The sequence below is a fragment of the Medicago sativa genome, chromosome 8 (genome assembly GCF_051527215.1).
Source record: "Medicago sativa cultivar Bolivia chromosome 8, Bolivia_mono, whole genome shotgun sequence".
Classification (NCBI taxonomy): domain Eukaryota; kingdom Viridiplantae; phylum Streptophyta; class Magnoliopsida; order Fabales; family Fabaceae; genus Medicago; species Medicago sativa.
The window spans coordinates 51,786,876-51,811,502 of NC_140756.1; the positions used below are offsets into that span (position 1 = coordinate 51,786,876).

Here is a 24,627-nt window from a genome sequence, read left to right on the forward strand (position 1 = left end):
GGCTGTGTTGGGACAAAGAAAAGACAAGAAGATGCATGCCATTTATTATGCAAGTAAGACCCTTGATGGGGCACAGTAAATTATGCCACAACGAGAAAAAGAATTGTTAGCGGTAGTCTATGCCATTGACAAAAATCATCATTTACACAGATCACTCGGCAATAAAATATTTGTTAAACAAGAAAGATGCCAAGCCGAGATTGATCCGGTGGATTTTGCTCCTTCAAGAATTTGACCTTGAAATAAAAGATAAAAAGGGCACCGAAAATGTTGTAGCCGATCACTTGTCCCGCCTTAGGGAGACCAATGAGAATGAGTTGCCCCTGGATGATTCGTTTCCGGATGATCAACTGTTCTTATTGGCACAAACTAACGCGCCTTGGTATGCAGATTTTGTTAACTTTCTTGCAACGGAGTACTACCATCCGGATTGAGCTACCGACAAAAGAAGAAGTTCTTCCATGACCTCAAACATTACTATTGGGATGAACCCTACCTTTTCAAAAGAGGCTCGGATTGAATCTTCGAAGATGCATTCCCGAAAACGAGGTAAGTAGTATTCTCAACCACTGCCACTCCTCTTCTTATGGTGGCCACGCTAGTACTCAAAAGACTTCTTTCAAAATTCTTCAATCTGGTTTCGGTGGCCATCACTTTTCAAAGATGTGCATCAATTCGTTTCTAAATGTGACAAATGTCAACGCACCGGTAATATTACTAAGAGGAATGAAATGCCCCTAAACAACATCCTTGAAGTCGAAATTTTCGATGTATGGGGTGTTGATTTCATGGGACCTTTCCCCTCTTCTTTTGGAAATCAATACATATTGGTGGCGATTGACTATGTGTCCAAATGGGTTGAGGTCGTTGCCTCTCCCACTAATGATGCACATGTTGTTATAAAATTTTTCAAAAAGATTATCTTTCCAAGGTTTGGAGTGCCAAGGGTTGAGATAAGCGATGGAGGGTCTCACTTCATATCTAAACTTTTCGAAAAACTTTTACAAAAGTATGGAGTGAAACACAAAATTGCTACACCCTATCACCCACAAACTAGTGGACAAGTTGAGGTCTCCAATAGACAAATAAAAGCCATTCTTGAAAAAACGGTTTCGAATTCTAGGAAGGATTGGTCAAGTAAGCTCGACGATGCTCTTTGGGCCTATAGAACGGCTTACAAAACTCCAATTGGAATGACACCTTTTAAACTAATCTATGGAAAATCTTGTCACCTTCCGGTTGAACTTGAACACAAAGCCTACTGGGCAGTAAGAAACCTCAACTTAGATCCCAATCTAGCTGGTCAAAAGAGAAAACTTCGGTTAAGTGAGTTAGAAGAACTTAGAATTGATGCTTATGAAAATGCCCGTATTTACAAAGAACGAACAAAAAATTGGCATGACAAGCATATCCCCAAAAGGAATTTCAAGAGCGGTGATCTTGTGCTGCTCTTTAACTCTAGGTTAAGGCTTTTTCCGGGTAAGTTAAGATCAAGGTGGTCTGGTCCATTCACCGTTCGTCTTGTCTACCCCTATGGGGCAATTGAAATTTTTTTCGAAAAGACCGGACCTTTCAAAGTCAATGGCCAAAAACTAAAGATTTACAATGCAAGTGAAATCGTTGAAGAAGAAACAATAATAGCCCTCTTAGATCCTCCATGAGGAACCATTCTTACATCTTTTGTCAAGCTAATGACGGTAAAAGAGCGGTTCGTGGGAGGCAACCCACGCATTTAATTGCTTTCGTTTTGTTTTAAGTTGTTTTGTAGGTAATTGTCCGAGTACGATTCAAGAAAATGAAAAAAAAATTGAGACCTCCTTACCAGAATGTTGGCACGGCCCGTGCTAAGGTTGGCACGGCCGTGCCATGTTTTTAAAGCAAAATAAGGGAGCCAGCCACATAATGTTGGCACGGCCCGTGCTAGATATGGCACGGCCGTGCCGGCTTGCATTCCAAAAATTTGATTTTTCTCGCTATTTACGGCATATTGTGAGCTTTATGCACCCCTTCTTCTCTTTTAATTTCTTTTTCTTTTGAATCATTGAGGACAATGCTTCCCCGAGTGTGTGTGGGGGGGGGGGGGGGGGGGGGGGGGCTAATAAAGTGTCTAGAGTCGTAGTGTCCAAACTCCCTTGAACTTTATTCTTTTTGTTTTGTTATTATAGCAAGAGGCATGACTAGTAGCTTGTTTTTAATGTAAAAAATGGCATGAAAATTTTTGTTTTGTCTCTTCTTTAGGTTTCTTCTCGTACATGAAAGTAGTTTCTTGTGTTTCTTATGTTCATGCTATACCCACATCTTGTTTTATTGTGAAAAATCTCCAATGAGAAAAGCACCCGGTTGCAATCCTTGAGCAAATGTATGAATAGGTATTTTAAGGAACACGTTCTAGCTTTAGTGTTAACTTAGATCCTTTAAAGTCTTAAGAGTAAAAGTAGTATAAGTTTGTGTGGGAAATCAATGTTCTTAATTGTTATATTCTTAAATTGTTAAAGTTAAATGGGGCGGTAGAATGGCACCAACATGTGGGGGAAAGGACAATCCCTAACTTCCTAATTGTGGTGGTGACTCCCTAATTTGAACCTAAAGTGAAACAAATTCATCAATGCTAGGGGGAAAGGACAATTACATCCAAAAAGACTTCCTAAGCGGAGATGAAACAAATCATAATTTTGCAGCAATGCTTAGGGTGATTTTGAATCTAGGGGGAAAGGACAATTACATCCGAGAAGACTTCCTACGAGGATAGATAGCCCCTAAGCATCTGCAGCCCCTTGTGCTTAATTGTTAAATTAAATTCAATCTTAACTTAAATTCCCATCACTCTTATATGAAATGAAGAAAGGACTTTTCTCGGTTACTTTAGCACTAAGGATAGAACCTATTCCTCATAATATCCGTCTTATACGGGAGCAATAAAAGGGTTGGACTGCACACACACACTCACTTGAGACTTGATGTTGGGTAGAATAGGTTCATGAGAAGCATTTGAAATTGTAATTAATATACTTGAAGCAAAGCCTTTCTTTTGAGACATGTGTTCTTAATATTGCCATGAATAAATCTTTTGTTGCTACTATGTCTGTTGCCTTTTGCTTGAGGACAAGCAAAGATTCAAGTGTGGGGGAGTTTGATGAGTCATAGATTAGTATATTTTAATGCTTTATTTAGTTTAGTTTTAAATAAGATTTGATTTAATTATATTGCATTTTATTTCCTTTTAGAATATTTTACTTTAAATTGTCTGTTATTTTATTTTAGGAACGAATATATGGTGGAAGGTGTCTTGGAGCAAAAGAAAGAGGACTGGAGCAAATACGGTGCGAAAATACGAAGATACGGAACAAAAATATGTTCCCACCAAGTCAAAAGCTTGGCACGGCCGGTGCCAACATGTGGCACGGCCGTGCCACCTCCGAAGCCCCTTTTGCTGCTTTTTCTTCGGGCCCAAGTTACCCCGTTGTAGCTTTCTTGTTTTACCCTTTTAGTTGCTTAGTTTCTAAGTCGATTGTAAAGCTATAAATAGAGTAGCTCTCCACCATAAACATTCACCTTTTACTTTGTTTATTTCAAGCATTATTTCAATAAAAAGTCTTTATTTCCTTTTACTTCCTTTGCAATTTACTTTTATCGCATTCTCTCTTCTTCCCCCATGTCTACGATGAACATGAGTGAGTAGATTTCTTTGTCTTGGGATCGTTGGATAAGTCTAATGACGTAATCCGGATCAAGCCAAGCCTTAAACCCTAATTATTTGTTACCTTAATTCCTAATCTAAATTCACCGTTTTAACATGAATTAATTATTATCAAACTGTGGAAGCGAATGCGGAGGGTTTGATAATGGTTAATTCATCATCACGAATATCAATTCATAAAGCGAACGCGGAGCTTTGATATCCGATCAAGTGAATTTAGACAAGGTTTGCGAAACATGAGAATAGTCTAGCAAACCTTGGGACACATAAAGTTTCGATCTTCAAGGGTCCCAAAGGCAATCACCCATGAGAATAGGTGTGGTTGTTGGAGGGATACACTCACCGACTTCGAGAGGAGCTGTGATATGCTAAAGAGAAACTTGTCCTTAGTAATTAAGATTAACGTATAATTATAAGTTTAAGGCTTGCTTATGAAAAGATTCATTATTATGATGAACCAATGATCCCGAGGCTTTTTAATATTATTGTTATTTACTTTCAAAAAATGCACTCTCCAACTTCCTATTTCTTTCTCCTCTAATCATTTTCTAAAAGTTAATTAGATTGACCAACTCCCTAGCGGAACGATAACTCTACTTACTACTATTACTTCGATAGGCCGTGCACTTGCGGTTTGGCCCTATCGGACCGACTTCTTAAGCGTGCCATCATTAGAGAGGTCACTTTCATCACCTGAAGAAGAAGGAGAAGAAACATATATATGTGGTATGGAAGACTTCTTTGCTGATTATTAAGTAAATTTGAGCCTATTAGATCGTTGACTTGATTCTTGGGTGCAAGCCAAAATATAGCACGATGCATTTGATTTTCCTAGAAATCTAGAACTTGATACATTTGATGAGATAAAACCACAAGTGCACGGTTCTACCGAAGTAGTAAAAATAGAGTATCGTTCCGACAGGAGTTATGAATTCAATTAACTTTCAACAATGATTAGAAAAGAGTTTTGAGTTATAAAGTTTGAATTTTTGATCAAAAGAAAATAATAAAAATTAAAGCGCCTTGGGATTATTGGTTCATCATAATAACAAATCCTTCACAAACAAACCCTAAACCTTAAACTTTATATTTGACCTACTTTCTAAAGACAAGTTTCTCTTTAGCGTATCAAAGCTTCTCTCAAAGTCGGTGAGTGTGTTCCTCTAGCAACCACGCCTATTCTTATGGTTTATTGCTATTAGAATCCTTGAAGAACGAAACTTTTTATGTCTCAAGGTTTGCTAGACTATTCTCATGTTTCGCAACCCTTGTCTAATTTCACTTGTTCCAATATCAAAGCTCCGCGTTCACTTTATGAATTGATATTTGAGATGATGAATTAACAATTACTAAACCCTCCGCGTTCGCTTCTTAGTTTGGTAATTGTTAATTCATTATAAAAACGGTGAAATTAGATTAGAAAGTAGATTTATATAAAATTAGGGTATATGGTTTGGTTTGATTAGGATTACGTCATTAGACTTATCCAACAATCCCAAGACAAGAAGAGTCTACTCACTAACGTTCATTGTAGACATAGAAGAGAAGAAGAAGAAGAAGAACATAAAATAAAGGTGAACTTTTATTCAAAGAAACAATTGTCACTTATTGTTTCCAAGAACAAAAGATGAATTGTTGTGATAGCTAGCTACTCTATTTATAGTCTTATGACGACTTAAAACCTAAGCAATACATCACTAGAATGTTCCACAAGAAACCACGGGCTTTTAGGTCAAAATAGGTAGCTTGTTTCGAAGCAAAAGCAGCAAAAAAAGCATCCTTAAGCTTGGCACGGCCGTGCTGCCGGTGGCACGGGCCGTGCCTCCTTTCGACTTGGAGAGTGACATATTTTTGTCCCATATTTTCGTATTTTCATCCCGAATCAGCTTCTAATCCTCTTTCTTTTGCTCCAAGACTCAATCTATCAAATATTCGTTCCCGAAATATAATAACTTGCAATTGAGGTAAAATAGTTCTAAAAAGAAATAATATTTAAATAAAATGAAATCAAATCTAAATAAAACAAACTCAAATATTATATTAAAACTACTAATTATTGGCTCATCAACATTCAAGAAAAGGATCAAATAAATATTAAAAACAATAAACCATAATAATGTTAAACATCAAACCCTTTTAAATAATTAAGCGAGGCAAAAGCACTTTCTTGAATAAATTCAACGCACAATAATTTTTCAGTCATTATTCTTGGGACTGTATATTGATCCTCTCGAGTTCTTTTTTTCTTTTTTTCAATAGTCGATCCACTCAAGATCTTTTTTTGTTATAGTCGATCCACCCAAGATCTATGCATATCTTCTTTTGTGAATTCATTAAATAATAATTCAGCGTAGCCGATGTTTTCAAATCATGAATCAAAAGAATTATTTTCTAACTCGTAAATCAAATCTTATTATGAATCATAAAAACGACGTTTGAAGTAAAAACAAGGAACATACGCAAAAACTTATAAGCAAATACTACGTTTATGAATTTTAAAATAGTTTAAGATTGAAATGATAAATCAATGAGAGTAGCAATAACACAAAAAATCAACAGAAAGAGAGGGCAAGTGGGGACTGTCTTCAAATAAGAAAGGGGACTATAAACATAGAATAATAGAGAAGAGACTTGGAAGCACGGACCAGGAAGAAAGAATACCAAAAGTGCATGTAGGAGGATAGGACTGAGGACCAAAAACTATATGCTACGGATTTTTCTGAATCTGAATTAGGTTATTTAAAAGTTTCAAAATGCAATGGTTGTACTGGTGAAAGTTGACGGAGCAAAAAAAGTTTTAAAATACACATTAGTTAGTCCATTTAATATTGCCCATTATTTACAGGAAGTTTGTGAGAAATCAATAATAGATGAATAAACCACAATTATGAAGATCCATATATATGCAGTTTGACAGTACAAACCTTGCGCCTCCTTTGCGTCCACAAATTTAATAGTTTATTTGGGCGTAAAGGCTTTGCTAGATAATCTGCTGCTCCAAATCTCAAAAACTTATCCAGAACGGATACCTCATTTTGTGCGGACATCACTTATCAAAACAAGATATTTAAAAGATTGATTAGACGAAGCATAACATAATTTGTAGTAACTCAAAAAACTTATTGGTTTGTCAAAGCAAAGTAAATAACTAAATCTTATTTTTAGTGGGAGTTCTGCATAATTCTGTCTCGTGTTATGTACTTTAACATCCTCATACCCAATTTCTAATAACATCCTCAAAAATTAGCTTATCAATACTTCTATAGCTAATTTGTTATTGGATTCAAAAACATTCTTGAGGTCCACTGACAAGATGGTCCTAAATTTAATGTAATTGTCGATAGTTACTTGAGAAGATGATATAGATTTCTCAAGTAACTTTCAACAACTCCAAATAAATTAGAACTATCATGTTCTTAGGATGAAAATTACAGCATCTATTTCATGGCATAGCAAATCAGCTTGATTGAAGCAGCATTCAAGCCAGTAATAAGCATCTGATGAAAGCTTCCAATTCTTGAACAGCTTGGTCAATAGTACAAATTATCATATTTTGTAACAGTTTCATAAAAATATGTCACAATTAACCCCCTTAAATATACAAAAAACAAAGCTAAGTTGTCGGCAATTATGTTCTCCGTTTCAACTTTCTTAGTTTGAAACTCACATCAAAAGAAAGCAAGACAAAAGGAATATGTTATAATATTCAAATCACCTCAAGTTTGTCTTCCCTTGCTCAGTGATTCTTAGGAAGGCGACAAAACTCTTTCGTTAAAAGCATGCAGATATCCACATTTTCTGGTGACACGAAGTCTGCTGTAACTTTTGTGCATGACTGCACGAATATACAATATAGTTATTAGAGTTATCAACGATAGATTCAGTCAAATAACCACAAGAAACATGTACTATTTAAACTTAAATTTAAGTCAAGAGGATTACATGACATATAGAGGTAAAATACTACTCCCTCTGCCCTAAATTATAAGTCATTTTGGTCATTTCATACATATTAAGAAATTCAATTAATTTTGTATGAGAAAGAAATATTATGAGTTGTTTTACAAAATTATCCTTATTAATATAGTGTGGGAAAGATAAATTAAAGATTTGAAATTGGGTATAGTAGAAAAAGTAACAATAATGTTTTACCGTTGAAATAATATGACATAAAATTAATAATTGTAACTCTATGGTATTTGTACACATATTGCTACCATTGATGTAACCACAAAAAAATAAGATATTGCTACCATTAATTTCTTCAATACTACAATCATAAGTATGACATATCATAGAGAAAATCTTGTGTGGACCAGGACCAAAAATTTTGGTTTGGTCACACACACAAGAATTTGCCTTCTCTCTCTTCTCTTCTCTCTTCTCCATTTTCTCTCTCTTCTCTCTTCTCTCTCTTCTCTCTTCTCTCTTTGTGTGTGACCAAACCAAAATTCTTGGTCCTGGTCCACACAAGTGTTTCTCTTCCTCAAAAAAAGTATGGCATATCATAAGTATTACATAGGATAGCGAGCATAGACATATAACTACTAACCTAGACACATAAACTTAACATATAAATTTCTGAAAAGCATAAATATAATTCAGTTTTTTTTGTTTGTTTTTGACTAAAAATGTAATTCTCTGTTGATACAGTACTATTGAAACCATAATATGATGCTCCTTTTCAAATCTAATATAATATAATCGTATTACATTAGACAAATTATAAAAAAAATTCACCAGCAAATAAATTCACTAGTAAGCTCTATCAAGAGCACAAGAAATGCCCAGGATAATGATATAAATACAGGAAAAATAGACAAATTCAAGCGACCAAGAAACGGCCCCATACAAGTACAGGGCTATGCAACATATAAGAACAAAAAAAAAAACCCACACAAGACGTCCCTAGCAACAAACCAAAGAGTGTATTTATGATCACCTACATTTTGATTGATTGATGAATACATACTAGTACGTTACAATGGGTCGATGATTATTAATTATAAACATTATTTCAATTTTTGTAAACACATCATCACGAATGGTAGCATGAGGGAACTCAACAGATCAGAAGAAACTGTGAGGTAACCTAAAAAAAACACCATGATCACATGCATTTTAATCTATTGATGAATATATGAGGTCAAATTATGGTCCTAATTTTTTTTAGAGTAAGATTCATATTTCATCAAGTGAGTTAGACTAACACAACTTCACAAGTAATATGGTTCCCTCACATGAGACAAGGCAACAAACAACAAACGAAAGTTTTCAATTGAAGCACATTCATCTGTACGCGTGAAAATGAAATAAAAAGGGCAGAAAGAACAAAAAGGGTAAAGAGGATTATATGATAAGAGATGTTTCACCTTCAGATTTCTAACTTGGTGAGGGCATCCAGCAGGTATAAATACTGCTTCACCAAGTTTCTGCTCAAAAGTCAAAGGTACTACACCTGTAATTGATTAAGATTCTTGTAATCACATGATGAATTAATCTAGAAAGTTTGAAATTCTATGTGCTAACCAAATTCTGCCTCCAGCTTCTTCTTATGCTCAAAAGTCAAATAAAAACATTGGTCATGAATAGGATGAATAACCTAAGCAACAAAAAAGTTAGTGAGGCTCAAACATGTAAAAATAAAGTTAAGTGAAAATGTTGATTATATGTGATAATATAATACCTCTTTTACTGGAGAACAATAAGTACGCCTAAATTCTTTGGAATGTTTTCTAAGATATGCTTCTAACTTTGCAGTATCTTCTCTTCTGAAAACGTCCCAAAGTGCACCAGCTGTTTCTGATGTATCTTTTGTGATTGATGGAACTTCATTTGATAATAGCTTTCCTTTGATCTCAAAAGGACCTCCATTATCTTTAACAAGACCCTCTTTCATAACTTGAGCCTTATGTGCTCTTTTTATTTTTTTAATAGCATAAAGTTATTCATCTGATAATTTCACCTGAGTTATATGAGTCAAAATATTGACCTTGAACAATAAATTAAACTTAGTACCATCATATACTTGTCGCACCAATATAGCGTTGAAAGTACATAAAAATATAATGTAGCATACCGCGTCTGCCATATCACAATGGAGTTTTGTACCAGAATCTCCTCCGCCAAGCTCTTCTTTGGTTCCATAAGCAACGTAAGTTTTTGCACCTAAGTCAGGCTTTATGACATGTGGTGGCAACTTTGCAGCAAGGTTTAGAATTCCAGATCGAGGATCACTATACTCTTGAAATGGCAAACAACGGATAAACTCGTCACAAAGGCGCGGCAAGACATTTTCAAACTCATCATAAGGTGGCCAGTCTTTTAGCTTGAGCATCTCCGGCCAGAAATTTATATATCTTCTTCCCTCTTTATAACCTTCAAAGAACTGGCGAGTGTCAATTGTTACTTGCAAAGGTTTACATAGGGAGATAAATATTGGTCTAAATTTTAGAATTAGTATATATAAATGACATATAGAGTTAAAGTACTAAAATATTAATAATGAGTTGGCAATTCGAGCCACATGTTTTTCTAAAGTGTAAGAACGAACATCACCAAAGGAAATGTAACTATGAAAAAAACTATAGATTTATTTGCGCATGAGTTTGACAGCATATGTCACATTTGGGACTCCAATCTTTTGCGATTTTTATATCCTAAAAGCACCAATGTTGAAAGACTCGCTCTTGTTCATGCAATCCGAACATATTTTCTTTAAGGGAAATTACACCTCACCAAAGATACGGGGAGGAAATTTGAATGTACGCATCTAAAAAACATCAATTTTGTGCTGGCTGAAATTACAATATGAAAACATGTGTGATTTTTTAGAAACGCGGTTAGAAAAAATTTCCTTCCAACTACATATTTGTTTAGGCCTCCTATTATTAGATTATTTGATCAACCTTTATACGCTTTAGACCTAGACAATTCAAATTCAACTATTTTATATGATATTTGTTATAATTATATTGAAAAAAATCATCAAAAGTAGCCAAAGAAAGCATACCTCACAACTAGCCAAACAATCAATAGCCTTTACATTTGAGTTATCATCTGAACAGACACTTGAAGAGGAATTTACAGACAATTAATGCAATCCTGTCCCTTGTTTGAGAACGTAAGATATTAGAACGGGTTCGCCGTTTCTCCAGTATTTTTGGAATTTAAATAGCTTTTTTTCTATGAGGTCACTTGACATTGGATGGTATATGTCATTGTAATTCTTGCAACTTGATATTCTTTCTTTCTCAACATTCTTTTGTTTTTCAATTTTGCAAAAATGTTTCTTCAAATGGCGAGCTTTTGTTACCAATTTAGATATCCTCCCAATTGGAAGGATGCGTTTCAGCTCCATCACACAGCCACCACAACCACCTAGTTCTTTTGGAGCACATTCAACACTTTCATCACTATTCACATTCCATTTGGTCAACATGACCCTCTAAATTACTTGTATCACAAGTTATTGGTAGAGGATCACCACCATGCATGTACTCATCACCTCTATTTTTGTATTGAAACTTCATTTCAAAGCGTGGTGTGATACTTCTGTTGCGTATTTATTTGCAACAACTAAGGCATACTATATAGTAAGTATAAAAGGAATAGTTTGAAAAACACTCACACATTAGACACGACACGGTTACATCAATACCAATAATAGTTTGAAAAATTTAAAATAATTGAATGTAATCACAAATGTTGGTGTCAAGCTATATAGTAAGTATTAAAGGAAAAGCAAAGATACCATACCAATAGATACGTTCCTTATCATGACATGGAGTTTGTAATACTTAATTTATGAACATGATTTTCCTGATATGAGAGCTTATTGTTAGTGATAAGTATAAACTTAAAATTAACAATTTATATATAATTAAAAACAAACGAAAGTTGAAGGTATACCTTGTATTTTGGCTTCAATCTCTTGTTCTTGACATTGTTCTTCAAAATTTTGTTTAAGAGATGGAAGTAGTAAATTAATCATATACCAGATGATGATGAACTTTTTCACGATCCATGATGTTCCCGTTAGACGTCCGGATGTAACAATAAAATTATATTACTAAGTTGAAAAGTATGCTCACGTACATTTCATTAGAGAAACAAATTTAACGGACATTATGATATATGATAAATTAAACCTTGATCATTCCTCTTGAACACAAGCAAACATTGCAATTGCAATTCTTACGGCAAAAGGGGCACCTCTCTCGCGATATCTCCAATTGATATATTGGGGTACCTATGTGCAAAAATGAAAGAAAAAAATGTTACATTTTGCAAAGTTCTAATTTGATAAATTATATTAACAAATACATGACTTTGGAATGGTTACTTAGATGTAATCTAAAACGTACCATTGTTTAATACATCTTAAACAAGACATTTCGACATTTTGTACAAGATACAAAATGTGGCCTATCCTTTCTCAAGCACCGATGACATGTTTTGATATTTTGTTTGGTTTCCTGTAATTATTTAACACAAGTTGCATTTAATTAAGCTATGGTATAATTATAATACTTAAGCAACCAAAATAGTTGTCATAAAAGAATAAAACAAGCATTGAGAAAGACACTAACCATTATATTATCTAACTTTCCTTTGCTTCTTGACTTTGTCATTGAAACAAATATAACCTCCTCACCATCTTCATCTTCAAAAGTGTTATTGTCTTCAAGTTTTATTTTCTTGTGTTTTGATGTAGTACGATAGTTTTTTGATTTGGTAATATCAAGTTTACAACATTTTTCAACTCTTCTCTTCTATTTATATGCGCACTTTCTCTGTTTCTCTTTTTCTTGGTTGTATATATGGGATTGATTACCCTTATACTCTAAATTATATTAGATTCTTTTTATGCTAATATATACTATAAATTTTATAAGTACGTACTACTTAACAAAAGATATTATTACATGTTTTATGTTAGATCACTTGGGGTGAACATGTGGAAGTGGAAGATAAGATCCATACAAATTACATGTATAGAGATCTTGTTGGCAACTATAATTTATATATGGAGCTGAAAGCTGGATTAAGGAGCTTCAAAGAATGTGTGAGAGATCTTTAGGCTTGTATGTTGAAGCCATACCTGTTGAAGAAACCATAGGAGGTTAATCACACTTTGTCTTCTAGAAGAAGAGTATCATTCCAATTCTTGTTATCTAGATGCATGAGGTCGTATACACACAAATTAACATTCGGTAACTCTGCAATATTTTGAGAATCTAGCACCGAACCATCGTCAAGCGAACTCTCATTCCACACCGAAATATCCTTCTATCTCAAATCATCCATGTGTTTCCTACTATAAGAATAAATTAGGAGTTGCAAATACCATGACACATGTAGCTATATGTTTATGACAAAGTGTGATTAACCTCCTATGGTTTCTTCAACAGGTATGGCTTCAACATACAAGCCTAAAGATCTCTCACACATTCTTTGAAGCTCCTTAATCCAGCTTTCAGCTCCATATATAAATTATAGTTGCCAACAAGATCTCTATACATGTAATGTGTATGGATCTTATCTTCCACTTCCACATGATCAACCCAAGTGACCTAACATAAAACATGTAATAATATCTTTTGTTAAGTAGTACGTACTTATAAAATTTACAGTATATATTAGCATAAAAATAATCTAATATAATTTAGAGTATAAGGGTAATCAATCCCATATATACAACCAAGAAAAAGAGAAACAGAGAAAGTGCGCATTTAATTAGAAGAGAAGAGTTGAAAATGTTGTAAACTTGATATTACCAAATCAAAGAACTATCGTAGTACATCAAAACACAAGAGAAGAAAACTTGAAGACGACAACAATTTTGAAGATGAAGAAGATGAGGAAGATATATTTGTTTCAAAGACAAATTCAAGAAGCAAAGGAAAATTGGATAATATAATGGTTAGTTTCTTTTTCAATGCTTATTTTATTTCATTTTGACAACTAAAAGGAAAAGTAAAGATATCATACCAATAGATACGCTCCTTATCATGACATGGAGTTTGTGGTATCTCAATCTCTGAACATGATTTCCTGATATGAGAGCTTATTGTTAGTGATAAGTTTAAAGTTAAATATATTAATTATATATAAATAAAAACAAATGAAAGTTGAAGTTATACCTTGTATATCTTAGCTTCAATCTCTTTTTCTTGACATTGTTCTTCAAAAATTTGTTTAAGAGATGGAAGTAATAAATTAATCATATATCGGTAATGATGAACTTTTTCACAATCTGTTATGTTCCCGTTAGACGTCTAATTGTAATAATAAAATTATATTACTCGGTTGAAAAGTATACTCACATTTTATTAGAGAAACAAATTTAAGGGACATTATATAATAAATTAAACCTTGATCATTCCTCTTGAACAAAAGCAAATATTGCAATTTCAATTCTTACGACAAAATGGGCACCTCTCTCGCGATATATCCAATTGACATATCGGGGTACCTATATGCGAAAATCAAAAAATAGTTACATTTTGCAAAGTTATAATTTCATAAATTATATTAACAAATACATGACCTTGGAATGGTTATTTAGATGTAATCTAAAACGTACCATTGTTTAATACATCTTAAACAATACATTTTCTCGACATGTTTTGATATTTTGTTTGATGTCCTGCAATTATTTAACACAAGTTGCATTTAATTAAGCTATGGTATAAATTATAATGCGTAAGCTATCAAAATAGTTGTCATAAAGGGAAAAAAAAGCATTGAGAAAGACACTAACCATTATGTTATCCAATTTTCCTTTGCTTCTTGACTTTGTCTTTGAAGCAAATATAACTTCCTCGTCTTCTTCATCTTCATTCAAAATTGTTGTTGTCTTCTAGTTTTCTTTTATTGTGTTTTGATGTACTACGATAGTTCTTTGATTTGGTAATATCAAGTTTACAACATTTTTCATCTCTTCTCTTCTTTGAATTTGCAGAATTTCTTAAGCATGTTGATGTTTTGTTTTGATTTGTATTCTGTTGTGACGATTTTGCTGCAGAGGCTGAAACTTTTCTTTCAACTAGTGTTGTCATACTCTTTTTCTTCACACAAGTAGAATGCGTCTTTCTTCATGACTTGATTTTTAGTACCCTAAAAACTCAGATTGTTGATTTGAGTTTCCTTGTCTTGAAATTTTAATCTTCATTCTCTCCGCACCAAATACAATATTTATCATTACCGTGGAAATAATATGAAACCAAATGAACAATTGTAAACGTTATCGTACATGTACTCATATTACTACCATTGTAGTTTCTTCAATACTACAATAATAAGTATAACATTGACATATAAACTACTAACCTAGACACAATATGAATTCAACAAATAAATTTTTAAAAATCATAAATATAATTCAGTTTTTTTTTTGTTTTTGACTAAAAATATAATTAGGTGTTGATACAGTACTATAGAAACCTTACTAATGCTCCTTTTCAAAAATAATATAATATAATCGTAGCACATTAGACAAATTATCATTTTTTTTAATCAACAAATAAATTTACTAGAAACCTACATCAAGAGATCAAGAAATGCCTAAGATAAAGACATAAATACAAGCAAAATAGACAAATTCAAGAGACCAAGATACATGGCCCAAGAACCCACTCAAAATACAAGTACAGGGGGTATGCAACATAAGAACTAAAAAACCACACAAAGACCTCCCTAACGACAAACAAGAACAACACAACCAAAAAGTGTATTCATGATCACCTGCATTTTGATTGATGAATGCATGCAAGATCTTACAAGGGGTCAAAATATGTTCCTAATTTACAGTAATATTCATATTTCGTATCAACTGAGTTGTGTTAGACTATCACTATGTAATATGGTTCCCCCTGCATGAGACATGGCAACAAACAACAAAGAAAAGTTTTCAATTGAACCACATTCATCTATACGCATGAAAATGAATACAACATGTTCAAAAACAATGTACGAGAGAAACCAATAAAAAGAAAAAGAGTAGAATGAAGAAAAAGTTAACTAACCTGAAAATTATTGTGAGTGAAAAATCCACGCAGTTTCGAAAACAAGATAATGTGTTTGTTGTGCTATGAAATTAATAATATGCACAAGTTATCATCATATAGCTCTAGCTCATCATTTATAAAGGATAAGCATGAAAGGCTTTGCTCAACAAAAAAAAATTGAAGGCTAGAAATGAATTAACGGCAAACTTTTATAAAAAAGGAAATATGAAAAACTAGGTAACTCATACAATGTACTTTGGACAAAGAATTGAATCTAATCAATCCACTACCAAAAAATGTTGGTAAAAAAAAATTGAATTTAATTGACTAACTACCCAAAAAAAATTTGGTCAAAAAGAAAATTAAATTCAATCAGCAAATATTATACAGCTTGGTCAACTCGGGGAGAAAGATACCATTTAATATTTTTTTTAAATTCTATACCTTACGATATTTAATGAGTGTATTTATGATTTTTTTTTGTGGTGTATCAAGAGATTTGATACACCTTACTCATCATTTATCTGCATCTTTATATTACTTTGTAAGAGAGATAAATACAACTAGAAGACTCATTTTAATAAGTGAGCTCTACTGATGGTCACATTACTCTTTTACTTGTGTTTGTTTCTCTCATAAATAAACATTAAATCAAGGTAGATAAATTAAGCAAATCCAGACTCCAAATTTTAAAATCTCGACCCAAAAAATAAATAAATTTTTCTTGTATTGATGACATAAAGATTTCATCTGAAGAATTATGAATGACCCACTTTGCTGTTAGAAGTGAGCTCAAATCAGAGGTGTGTAACTAATGAATTTACGTGCTCTTATGTTACAACAAAATTGAGACAATTACCCTTTGTTCATGGACGGTGAACGTGCTAGAAAGGCTTGATTTGGCTCAAACTAACAATAAAATTTACAGATAGCAATACTAGCTTGAATATGTTACTATGGACACTGATCATGAAACAATTACTCATATAGCTTCTATAGCCTATAACATTTGGCACTCTACAAATATGATTTTTTTTTCAAAACACAGATATTCAGGAAGAAGACACTCTTGCTAATGCAATAAAAAAAATTCATGATTTCGTTCAATGTGACATAATTATCAACAAGACATAAATGATCGGGTTATAAATAAATCTATAATAAGACATCACTAAACATTTTGGGAAAAGCCCAATGCAGAGTCTATCAAAATCAACACAAATGTGAATCTATCTAAAGAGAATACCTGGGGATTAAGTGTGATATGTAGAGATTCAGAAGGTGAAGTGCTAGTTTATTGACAATCTGTCATATCATATTTTTAGAGTCTTTTTAATTAAATTTTTAGTCAATTTTATTAGATTAATATATAATTTAGAGTCATTTTAAATAAATTATAGTTTTTATTTATTGAGTCAAGTAATATAGTATTACTAATATATGATGTGTAAAGTGAGAATGAAATGAAAGAAAGAAAAATAAAGTCACAATGTGGCAGGTGTGAAATTAAGCAAGTCATTGGACTAAAAAATAGGAGGTGGCTTGAGCAAAAGAAAAGCAAAAAAAATAACGTAACAACAGGCCCATGGAATTGGCATTTCTAGAGAGAAACACAAAGCAAGGTTGTTAAGAGTATATTCTATCCAAGATTTGTTGAGACATCATGAGTCTAGGCATGGAATCTTCATCTCTCTTTCATCTTTTGCCAAGCTTGCATAGACATATGTAGCTACATCTACCCTTGTGGGTTTTGAGGTATTCAAACAAGCCATTACGTAAACTCTCGATCTTTTAATATATGATTCTAGCTATTTATTCAATATTGTTGTTATTCTTGTGTTTAAATCTTTAATGACATTTGAAATGATATTGACAAATACTTTTGGATCTAGGAATAGAATAACAATCTATCTAAGTTTTCATTCTAGACATAGATGTTAATCTTTGATAATCACTTTTAATCTAGAACTTAATGATTTTGGATTGATTAATAGATTGGGAAATCATCAATTAAACGATCCAATCGACTTTGTGATCGTTTAAATAGTTTGGGAAATCGACATTTAAACGACCCCTTAGAAATAACGATATCATTTGGACACGAATGATATTGTTGAGTGATTGTGATAATATAATTTAAAAAGCTAGAATCCGTTATTAGATTGAGAGATTGCCTATTACGCTTGGTTGAGTGTCTCGATCCCAAGCGAAATAGCCATATCTCTTCTCTATTTTATTTCATGTCAAATAGTTTATAGGTTTACACAAACAAATATTTTAAATCCATACACTTAGAACAATATTGATTGTTGAATGGCTTGAATATCGCATTAGTCCCCGTGGAGACGATATACAAAACTTACTTTTGATTGATAGAAAAATACTACATCATAGTTGCAACAACCTAGAGTATGAATTGTTTCGCTGATTCGAGTACTTTTTGATTAGGTTGCTTACCGGTAGGAAGAAAATCCCGATCCGTATGTAGGAAATTTTGTTTCGGTATCCCGTGTAAATGTAGGTCGTTTAGTGTTATTGAGTTCAAACACATAGGTATACTTGGGTAATAGATCGACCCATAAGTTGGCCCAATATATAATTTCGCAGCCCAATCGTATTTGGCTTGAGGACATTCATCCTTTTAGTGTAAATGAGGTCCATTCGGACAAACATCAATTATGATTCTATGTTCCTTTCAAAAATAAAAATCTCTCTTTTTTCAATCTAAAATAATAAATGTTTTTTTACGAATAAAAATAATAAATGTTAAAGTGATTAAATGGAAAATTTCGTATTCGGACTCGACTCCAATAAATTTTGTTTCGGGTATCCCCGCTTAAATGTAGGTCGTTTAGTGTTATTGAGTTCAAACACATAGGTATACCGTGTAATAGATCGACCCATAAGTTGGCCCAATATATAATTTCAGCAGCCCAATTAGATTTGGCTTGAGGACATTCATCCTTTTAGTGTAAATGAGGTCCATTCGGACAAACATCAATTATGATTCTATGTTCCTTTCAAAAAAAAGATCTCTCTTTTTTTAACCTAAAATAATAAATGTTTTTTATGAATGAAAATAATAAATGTTAAAGTGATTAAATGGAGAATTTCGTATTCGGACTCTAACCCCAAGAAATTTCAATGTTCCCGCCAACTAATCTATACTCACGAGGACCGTGATTTTCATTCTCTATGGTTATTTGATTTAAACTTTTTTGAGCTTAATATAAGGATGTAATATGTTTTTTTTTAAATAAGGGAGATAATATTGTTTGGTGTGCCGATCTATGAAACCTAGCTCGCTAAGGTTGAAGAGAAAATTTTCAATCAAGTGATTCTAGGTAACTATCAATAGGGAGATAATATACGAGATATCACTTATTAATGATAGTATTGACAAAATACATTTCAATAAATTTGTATAATTTATTTTTATGTTTTTGTCAACCATGATAAATTTCATTTGAAAAAAAGTGATCAACCATGAATATAATTGATTTATTTTACTAAAAAAACTTAAAACCACGGGGGGATAACATTTTTTTTTACCAAAGCAAGGTTAATTATTATCATTAATCATCCAAAGGTTCAATACAAGAAGGATAAGACTCAAAAATACGGTGACTAGCCCAAGAATAGGCCGCCCTAGCTAAGCTATGAGCAACCATGTTCGCTTGTCTCCTAACAAACTTCACCACGAAGTTGGAATGTAAAGATAACTGAAAAATAATACTAGAAACAATAGCATAAAATTTTGAATCACCATGGCCCGGAGACGATAGCGCTTACACTAGAGTAGCTAAGTCGGACTCGAAGACAACCCGGTCCCATCTGTTCCCAACAAAGTGAATGACATCGAGTAAGGCAACCGCCTCCCCTCCAAAACCTGTCATATTTGCTCGTTGCCATTTCGTTTGAGCCCGAATGAATTGCCCACGGGAGTCTCTAACACAACAAGCGAAAGATGTAATATGTTGACGGTCATGAAACACGGCATCCACATTACACTTCAACCACGTCTCACACGGTTTCTCCCAAATTGAGTTGTTAGCTTGCACTCTATTCTCGCCCGTGTTGCACAACCGATGATGAGGGTTGTTTATGAACCTCCTACCATTGTTGCCATGCATCTAGTGCTGTCCTCCCAATGCTTGTTGAAGTGTGATGAGCGTCATTCCAAATGACATCATTACGTGCAGCCCAAATTTGCCAAAGAAGTAAAGCCACCCGACTAGCGGTGTCTCGATTTTCGGAACAACATGTCAAAAATAAAATTTACCAAACTACTTGTAGTGCCAACTCGTGATTGTAGCACGGTCGAAAGCCCCGCCCAATACCAACTCTCACGCACCACCGTACAACCCACAAAAGCATGCCAATCATCCTCAATAGCCGTATCACCACGGACATAGCACCTAACAATGTACATGTCGTGATTGTAGTCGGAGCGCGTCGAACACACCCCCTGCGGATCCTCCATAACAAATTACGTGCTTTATGAGGGGAGTTCACCTTCCGAGATTCTATGCCATTCTCCTTCAACATGAAACATATTAGTATGTAACAACTCCATCATAGCCGGTTTATAACCGGTCTTAACAAGATACCTCCCGATCGCACCTCGATCGAAGGTGACCGCCGGTGCTTTGAATGCGGTGGTTATGACGGTGGTGGAATGCGTCGAGAATGCTTCTTGGAGCGGATGGGGGTGTGTACTGCGTACACTCCGACGCTCAAGTCGGTAGAGATCGAGAGAGTGAGGGTTTAGAAGGAAGAGAGATTCTACCTTGCGGACGCATTGAGTCCCCTATTTATAAAAGTGGAGGGCTGCAGCCATTGTAATGGCACACACAGTTGCGGCGGTTACGAAATCATGGGAAGTGTAACCGCCGGAGAGTTTATTGCGGGAACGTGCGAGAGAGACGTTGTGGCTCGTTTGAACCGATCTCGCTCGCTCCGTGTACCCCCTCGCAGAGGGGGTGTGTTGCAAGTAACGTTGCCAAACATGGATTTTGGGATTTGGATTGTATTGGGCCCAAGTAATGGGCCAAAGATCCTTTGGCCGGTCCGAACGGTAGCCCTCCAAGTCATTTGCGAAGAGTGATGACTTAAGTGTGGGCGTTTAGATCATTTGTGGCCGACCGCAGAGGAGGTTTGTTTTTGCGTGCCCTCTCGTTCGAGGGTGAGATGAGTCTTGCTCTCTAGGCTTGAATGTATCTTTGACCTAGAGGGCTGCTTGCGAGGACGGTTGAGAGTGTTGAGAGGATTGGGCGAGCGGGCTCGTTGTCCTCGAACTCCATTCGCCCTTTAATTGAGTAAGTTCGCCCGAGAGATGAGTCATATTCGGTATTTGTGTGTTCGGCGACACAAGCTCGGACAAAAAGATTCCCTCGCCGGGAAGTTTGGTCGAATGTGATTCCGCAATTAATGCCGACGTCTCGAGGGAAAAACCGAAGATACATGAACTTTGGTTTACGTCCAACACGTGTAAAGGCTATTACGGTACTTCGAGCACCTATAGTCCGTAGAGTGTACTCGGTTTGTATTTTCGAGGTGCCATCATCACCGTTGATTTAATCCCCGACGTTCGTGAACCGCTACGAATGATCGGGGCCTTTAGATGAATGGTTTGATCGAATCCTGGACCATAGAAGTGCTACTTGAAGGCGAGTTGTACGTGAAAGTTTGTATTGGATAGAACATCGTGACTTTTGAGTGGTTTATGAAACGAGTATAAATAGTTCAAACGTTGTTTGGAACTTCACTCGCGTTTCATTTTCCCCGAGTTCTTTCAAAGGCGAAGTCTTTTCGAACCTTCAAGTTTTCACTTCGAAGCCCAATCCATTCATCGTAACAGTAATGTTCGGATGACTTCATCTCTTTCATTTTTGTGCTTCGATTTCCTTAGTTTCGCTTTTTTTAGAAATCGTAGGGATGCATGCTTTTAGGGTAGAAGTGATTCGACTCGGTGGTTTCCGCCGTTGGCTATGGCGGTTTCCACCGTGTATCAAAAGTTTTTAAGATATGTTGTCTCGTTTTCTATATGTACTTAGAAGATCATTGGCGACAGTTTTGGCTTCTAGGGTTAGGTCTAGACATTGAGTTGTGTAGGTGTTTGAACCGCTTATTACGCCTCAAAACTTTCGAACTCTTTCCCATTGTGATCAAACCCGTTGGTTTCGGAGGAGATGATTGTGACTTTCTCCTTGCTTTTTTGCTTTCAGGTTTGATCATGGTGGGAAATCTCGGCGAGGATAGGGGAGCGATGTCCGAGAATTCCTGGGTAGGAAAGGAAGCCCCGAAACGGCGTCCCATTTTTCGTCCGATGGTGCGGGAATAGTTCCCCACTGCCCGATAGGGAGGAGGGAAGATTGTGAAATTCTTCTCCCAAAGGACGCGGATAGGATATGCTCTCGCTTCTTGAGAGATCGTATCCCTATGTATGAGGCGTTTTCAAGGAAGTGGGCTTTAGGCTTCCCTCCTCTCCTTTCCAGTGAGCGTCTTCAAGTGGCCGGAACTGTGCCCTTCCTAGTTGAAGCCGAATTCATTTGCCTATATGACGGCTTTTGAGTTGGTGTGCCGTTTCCGCAACTTCCGGCTACTAAAGACCTTTTATTTACGATCTTTACACATCGGCCGAGGTTTGGACAAAGACGGCGAGATGTAATTGGGTATCTTTCCGTCGGCGCACGGCTTTGTTCGAAGCCTTTAGCGATGGTGCTTCCGTGTTTCATGAGAGATTTTTTTTGGTGAGACCTCGGACTGAAGTGGCGATCAATAGTGTTCGAAAGTGGTAGAACGCCCTCACAAGGAAGTCGGCGTTGCGGCGGCGCGCGTCCCACATTTCCACTTTTGTTGGAGCCGGGATCACCTTAAGCATGAGCCTCGCCATGTACAGCACAATTATGATAAGCTCACCGAGCGCAACAAGACGAGCTTTGTCAAAATCATCAAGTTTGTGAACTCTTTTTCTCGGTCGGAGGTGGTCGTTGATGATGGTAACCCGGTGCTGGATTCGTGGGGAAATCCGGTTACTAAGCCTCGTTTAATTGATACTCGTTCTTTGGTATTTTCTAAGAATCCCCGGTTCTTTTAGGTATGCCGAATCGCCGTTTTTCTGTCTTTCTGTTTACTTGAGTTTTTGACTAATGATTTGCCTCTCGTTTTCACATGCGGGAAAAATGTCCAACATTCGTTCCCGGTGAACAAAGCTAGTCGAGAAAGTTGCCGGTCGGGGTAGTAGCGAGCGGGAAGAGAGTTGAGCGAGCGAGAGCGGACGACGGATGCTTGTTTTCCTATCGGGGTGGTCGATGAGCTGCGGAGGAAGATGAGGTTCCTCTCAAGAGGAAAATGATCACCGGCTTCGTTAAGGGCAAGCGAGGTTCAGTCCTAAGCTATGGTCCTTCAACAAAGAGCTTCTCCGGTTGATGAAGGTTTGTTTCGGCTTCCTAAGGTGTGGTCGCGGTCGGACCGTTTCGGCCCTCAAGCGTCGCTCTACCTTGGGGACTCGGGATTGAAGGCAATTTGTGATTTAGGGCCTCGCCGGTCGGTCCCGCACGGTCACGAGAGGGGGTTGTAAGTGCTTTGAGGGCCCGGAGGTTGTTGTCTTTCGCAACAATGCTTCTACAGAGGAGGCGGTACGTTCCAATGCTATCGCTCGCGAGAGGGGCGAGATGGCCAAGAAGATGGGCCGACATGGAAGCCGAACCGACGGCTACGAAAGAAGGTGCTTCGCAGAAAGATGAGATGATTTCTTTCTTGAGGGGAAAAGTAGAGTCGGCGTCTCGCCGTCAATGTCGAGTGGAGGAGGTCCGGCCAAGTTTGCCGCCGAGAATAAGGTCCTTGAGGATGCTCTCCGAGATGCCACTCGGTCGGTGAGGATGAAACCGAAGACACAACCGTGCAAGCTCGTCCTGCGTTGGTGTACAAGCTCGAGGAATTGGAGAGGAACCTTGTGGGTGCCTGCACATCATGGTTTTGACAATGCTATAGAGCGGCTTAAGGTGGTGAACCCCGGTGTGCGGTTCCGCGTGGACGGGCTCCATTTTCTCGAAGTATGTTAGAAACGGCGAGATCGTTGACCGGGATTATGATGGGCATGTTTGAAACGCCCGAGCACATGTTGCCCCGTAATTTTTTGACGCTTTTGCTTTTTGTTTGACCGGCCTTTGCCCCGTTGACATTTAAGCGGCCCTTCGTGGTTCACCTCTTTTTGAATGCAATTAGTCCGTTCTCAATTACACTTATTTTGAAAATGCATGATTTATTTCCAAGTATAATGTTTTGAATTTGATTACTCGTCGTGTAAGGCTTTTTTATACCGTTGAAGTATTTGTTTGAGAGCGATTTGTTTATCTTGTATGCTTTACAAAATGTGACAATTTGCATGCTCTTTTTGATACTCACCTTTTGGATGACGAGGCTTGAATTAATGTAAGTAAGTCGAGGTGGGATGGCCTTCCCCCTGGCGAGGCATTATTTCGACGTAGTGAATTAATGGACGGAGATTTTTGCATGCCCGCCCGTGATCTTGCTACCTTGACTTGTTAAAATCAAAGTTCCGCCCGTTTCTTCGCAGTACTTAGTCACTTTGCTTGGAAAGTTTTACCTTTGCATTGTTTTGCAAGGAAGAGTTCGGGCGGAGAATTAGTTAGAAGTATTTCACATCCAAAAGATCGTTTATCCTGAATGTGTGTCCAAAGTTGTGTTTCGGACGTGTAACGGCGGATGAACAAAGAAATCATTCTAAGTTCAATGCACCGAGGCATGAATCACCCATCGCGAGTTGGGGTTCTACCTAACATGCCGAGAAATGATGTCGCAAGGTAGTAAGAGAATTTGCCGTGTAAATTTCTCTCATCCTTTTTCTTTTGGATTAGGAGTGGCACGACTTTCCTCTTCTCGTTTACTTGCTCG

The 24,627-nt window shown here is 36.1% G+C and overlaps 1 protein-coding gene and 1 pseudogene across 1 annotated transcript; one reads left to right on the plus strand and one right to left on the minus strand.

Moving 5' to 3' along the window:
• The first annotated feature begins 731 nt into the window (after window positions 1–731).
• Window positions 732–1,661, plus strand: LOC146899412 (uncharacterized). The gene has a single exon (XM_085736763.1). The coding sequence runs from the start codon at window positions 732–734 to the stop codon at window positions 1,659–1,661; it is 930 nt and encodes a 309-aa protein (XP_085592889.1).
• A 5,514-nt stretch (window positions 1,662–7,175) lies between these two features.
• LOC146899413 (lysine-specific demethylase JMJ26-like) lies at window positions 7,176–14,760 on the minus strand (annotated as a pseudogene).
• Between the last annotated feature and the right edge of the window lie 9,867 nt (window positions 14,761–24,627).

What these genes read in the sequence shown, in the direction of transcription:
- LOC146899412 (XM_085736763.1), top strand. Translation starts at nt 732, where the DNA reads ATGCCCCTAAACAACATCCTTGAAGTCGAAATTTTCGATGTATGGGGT.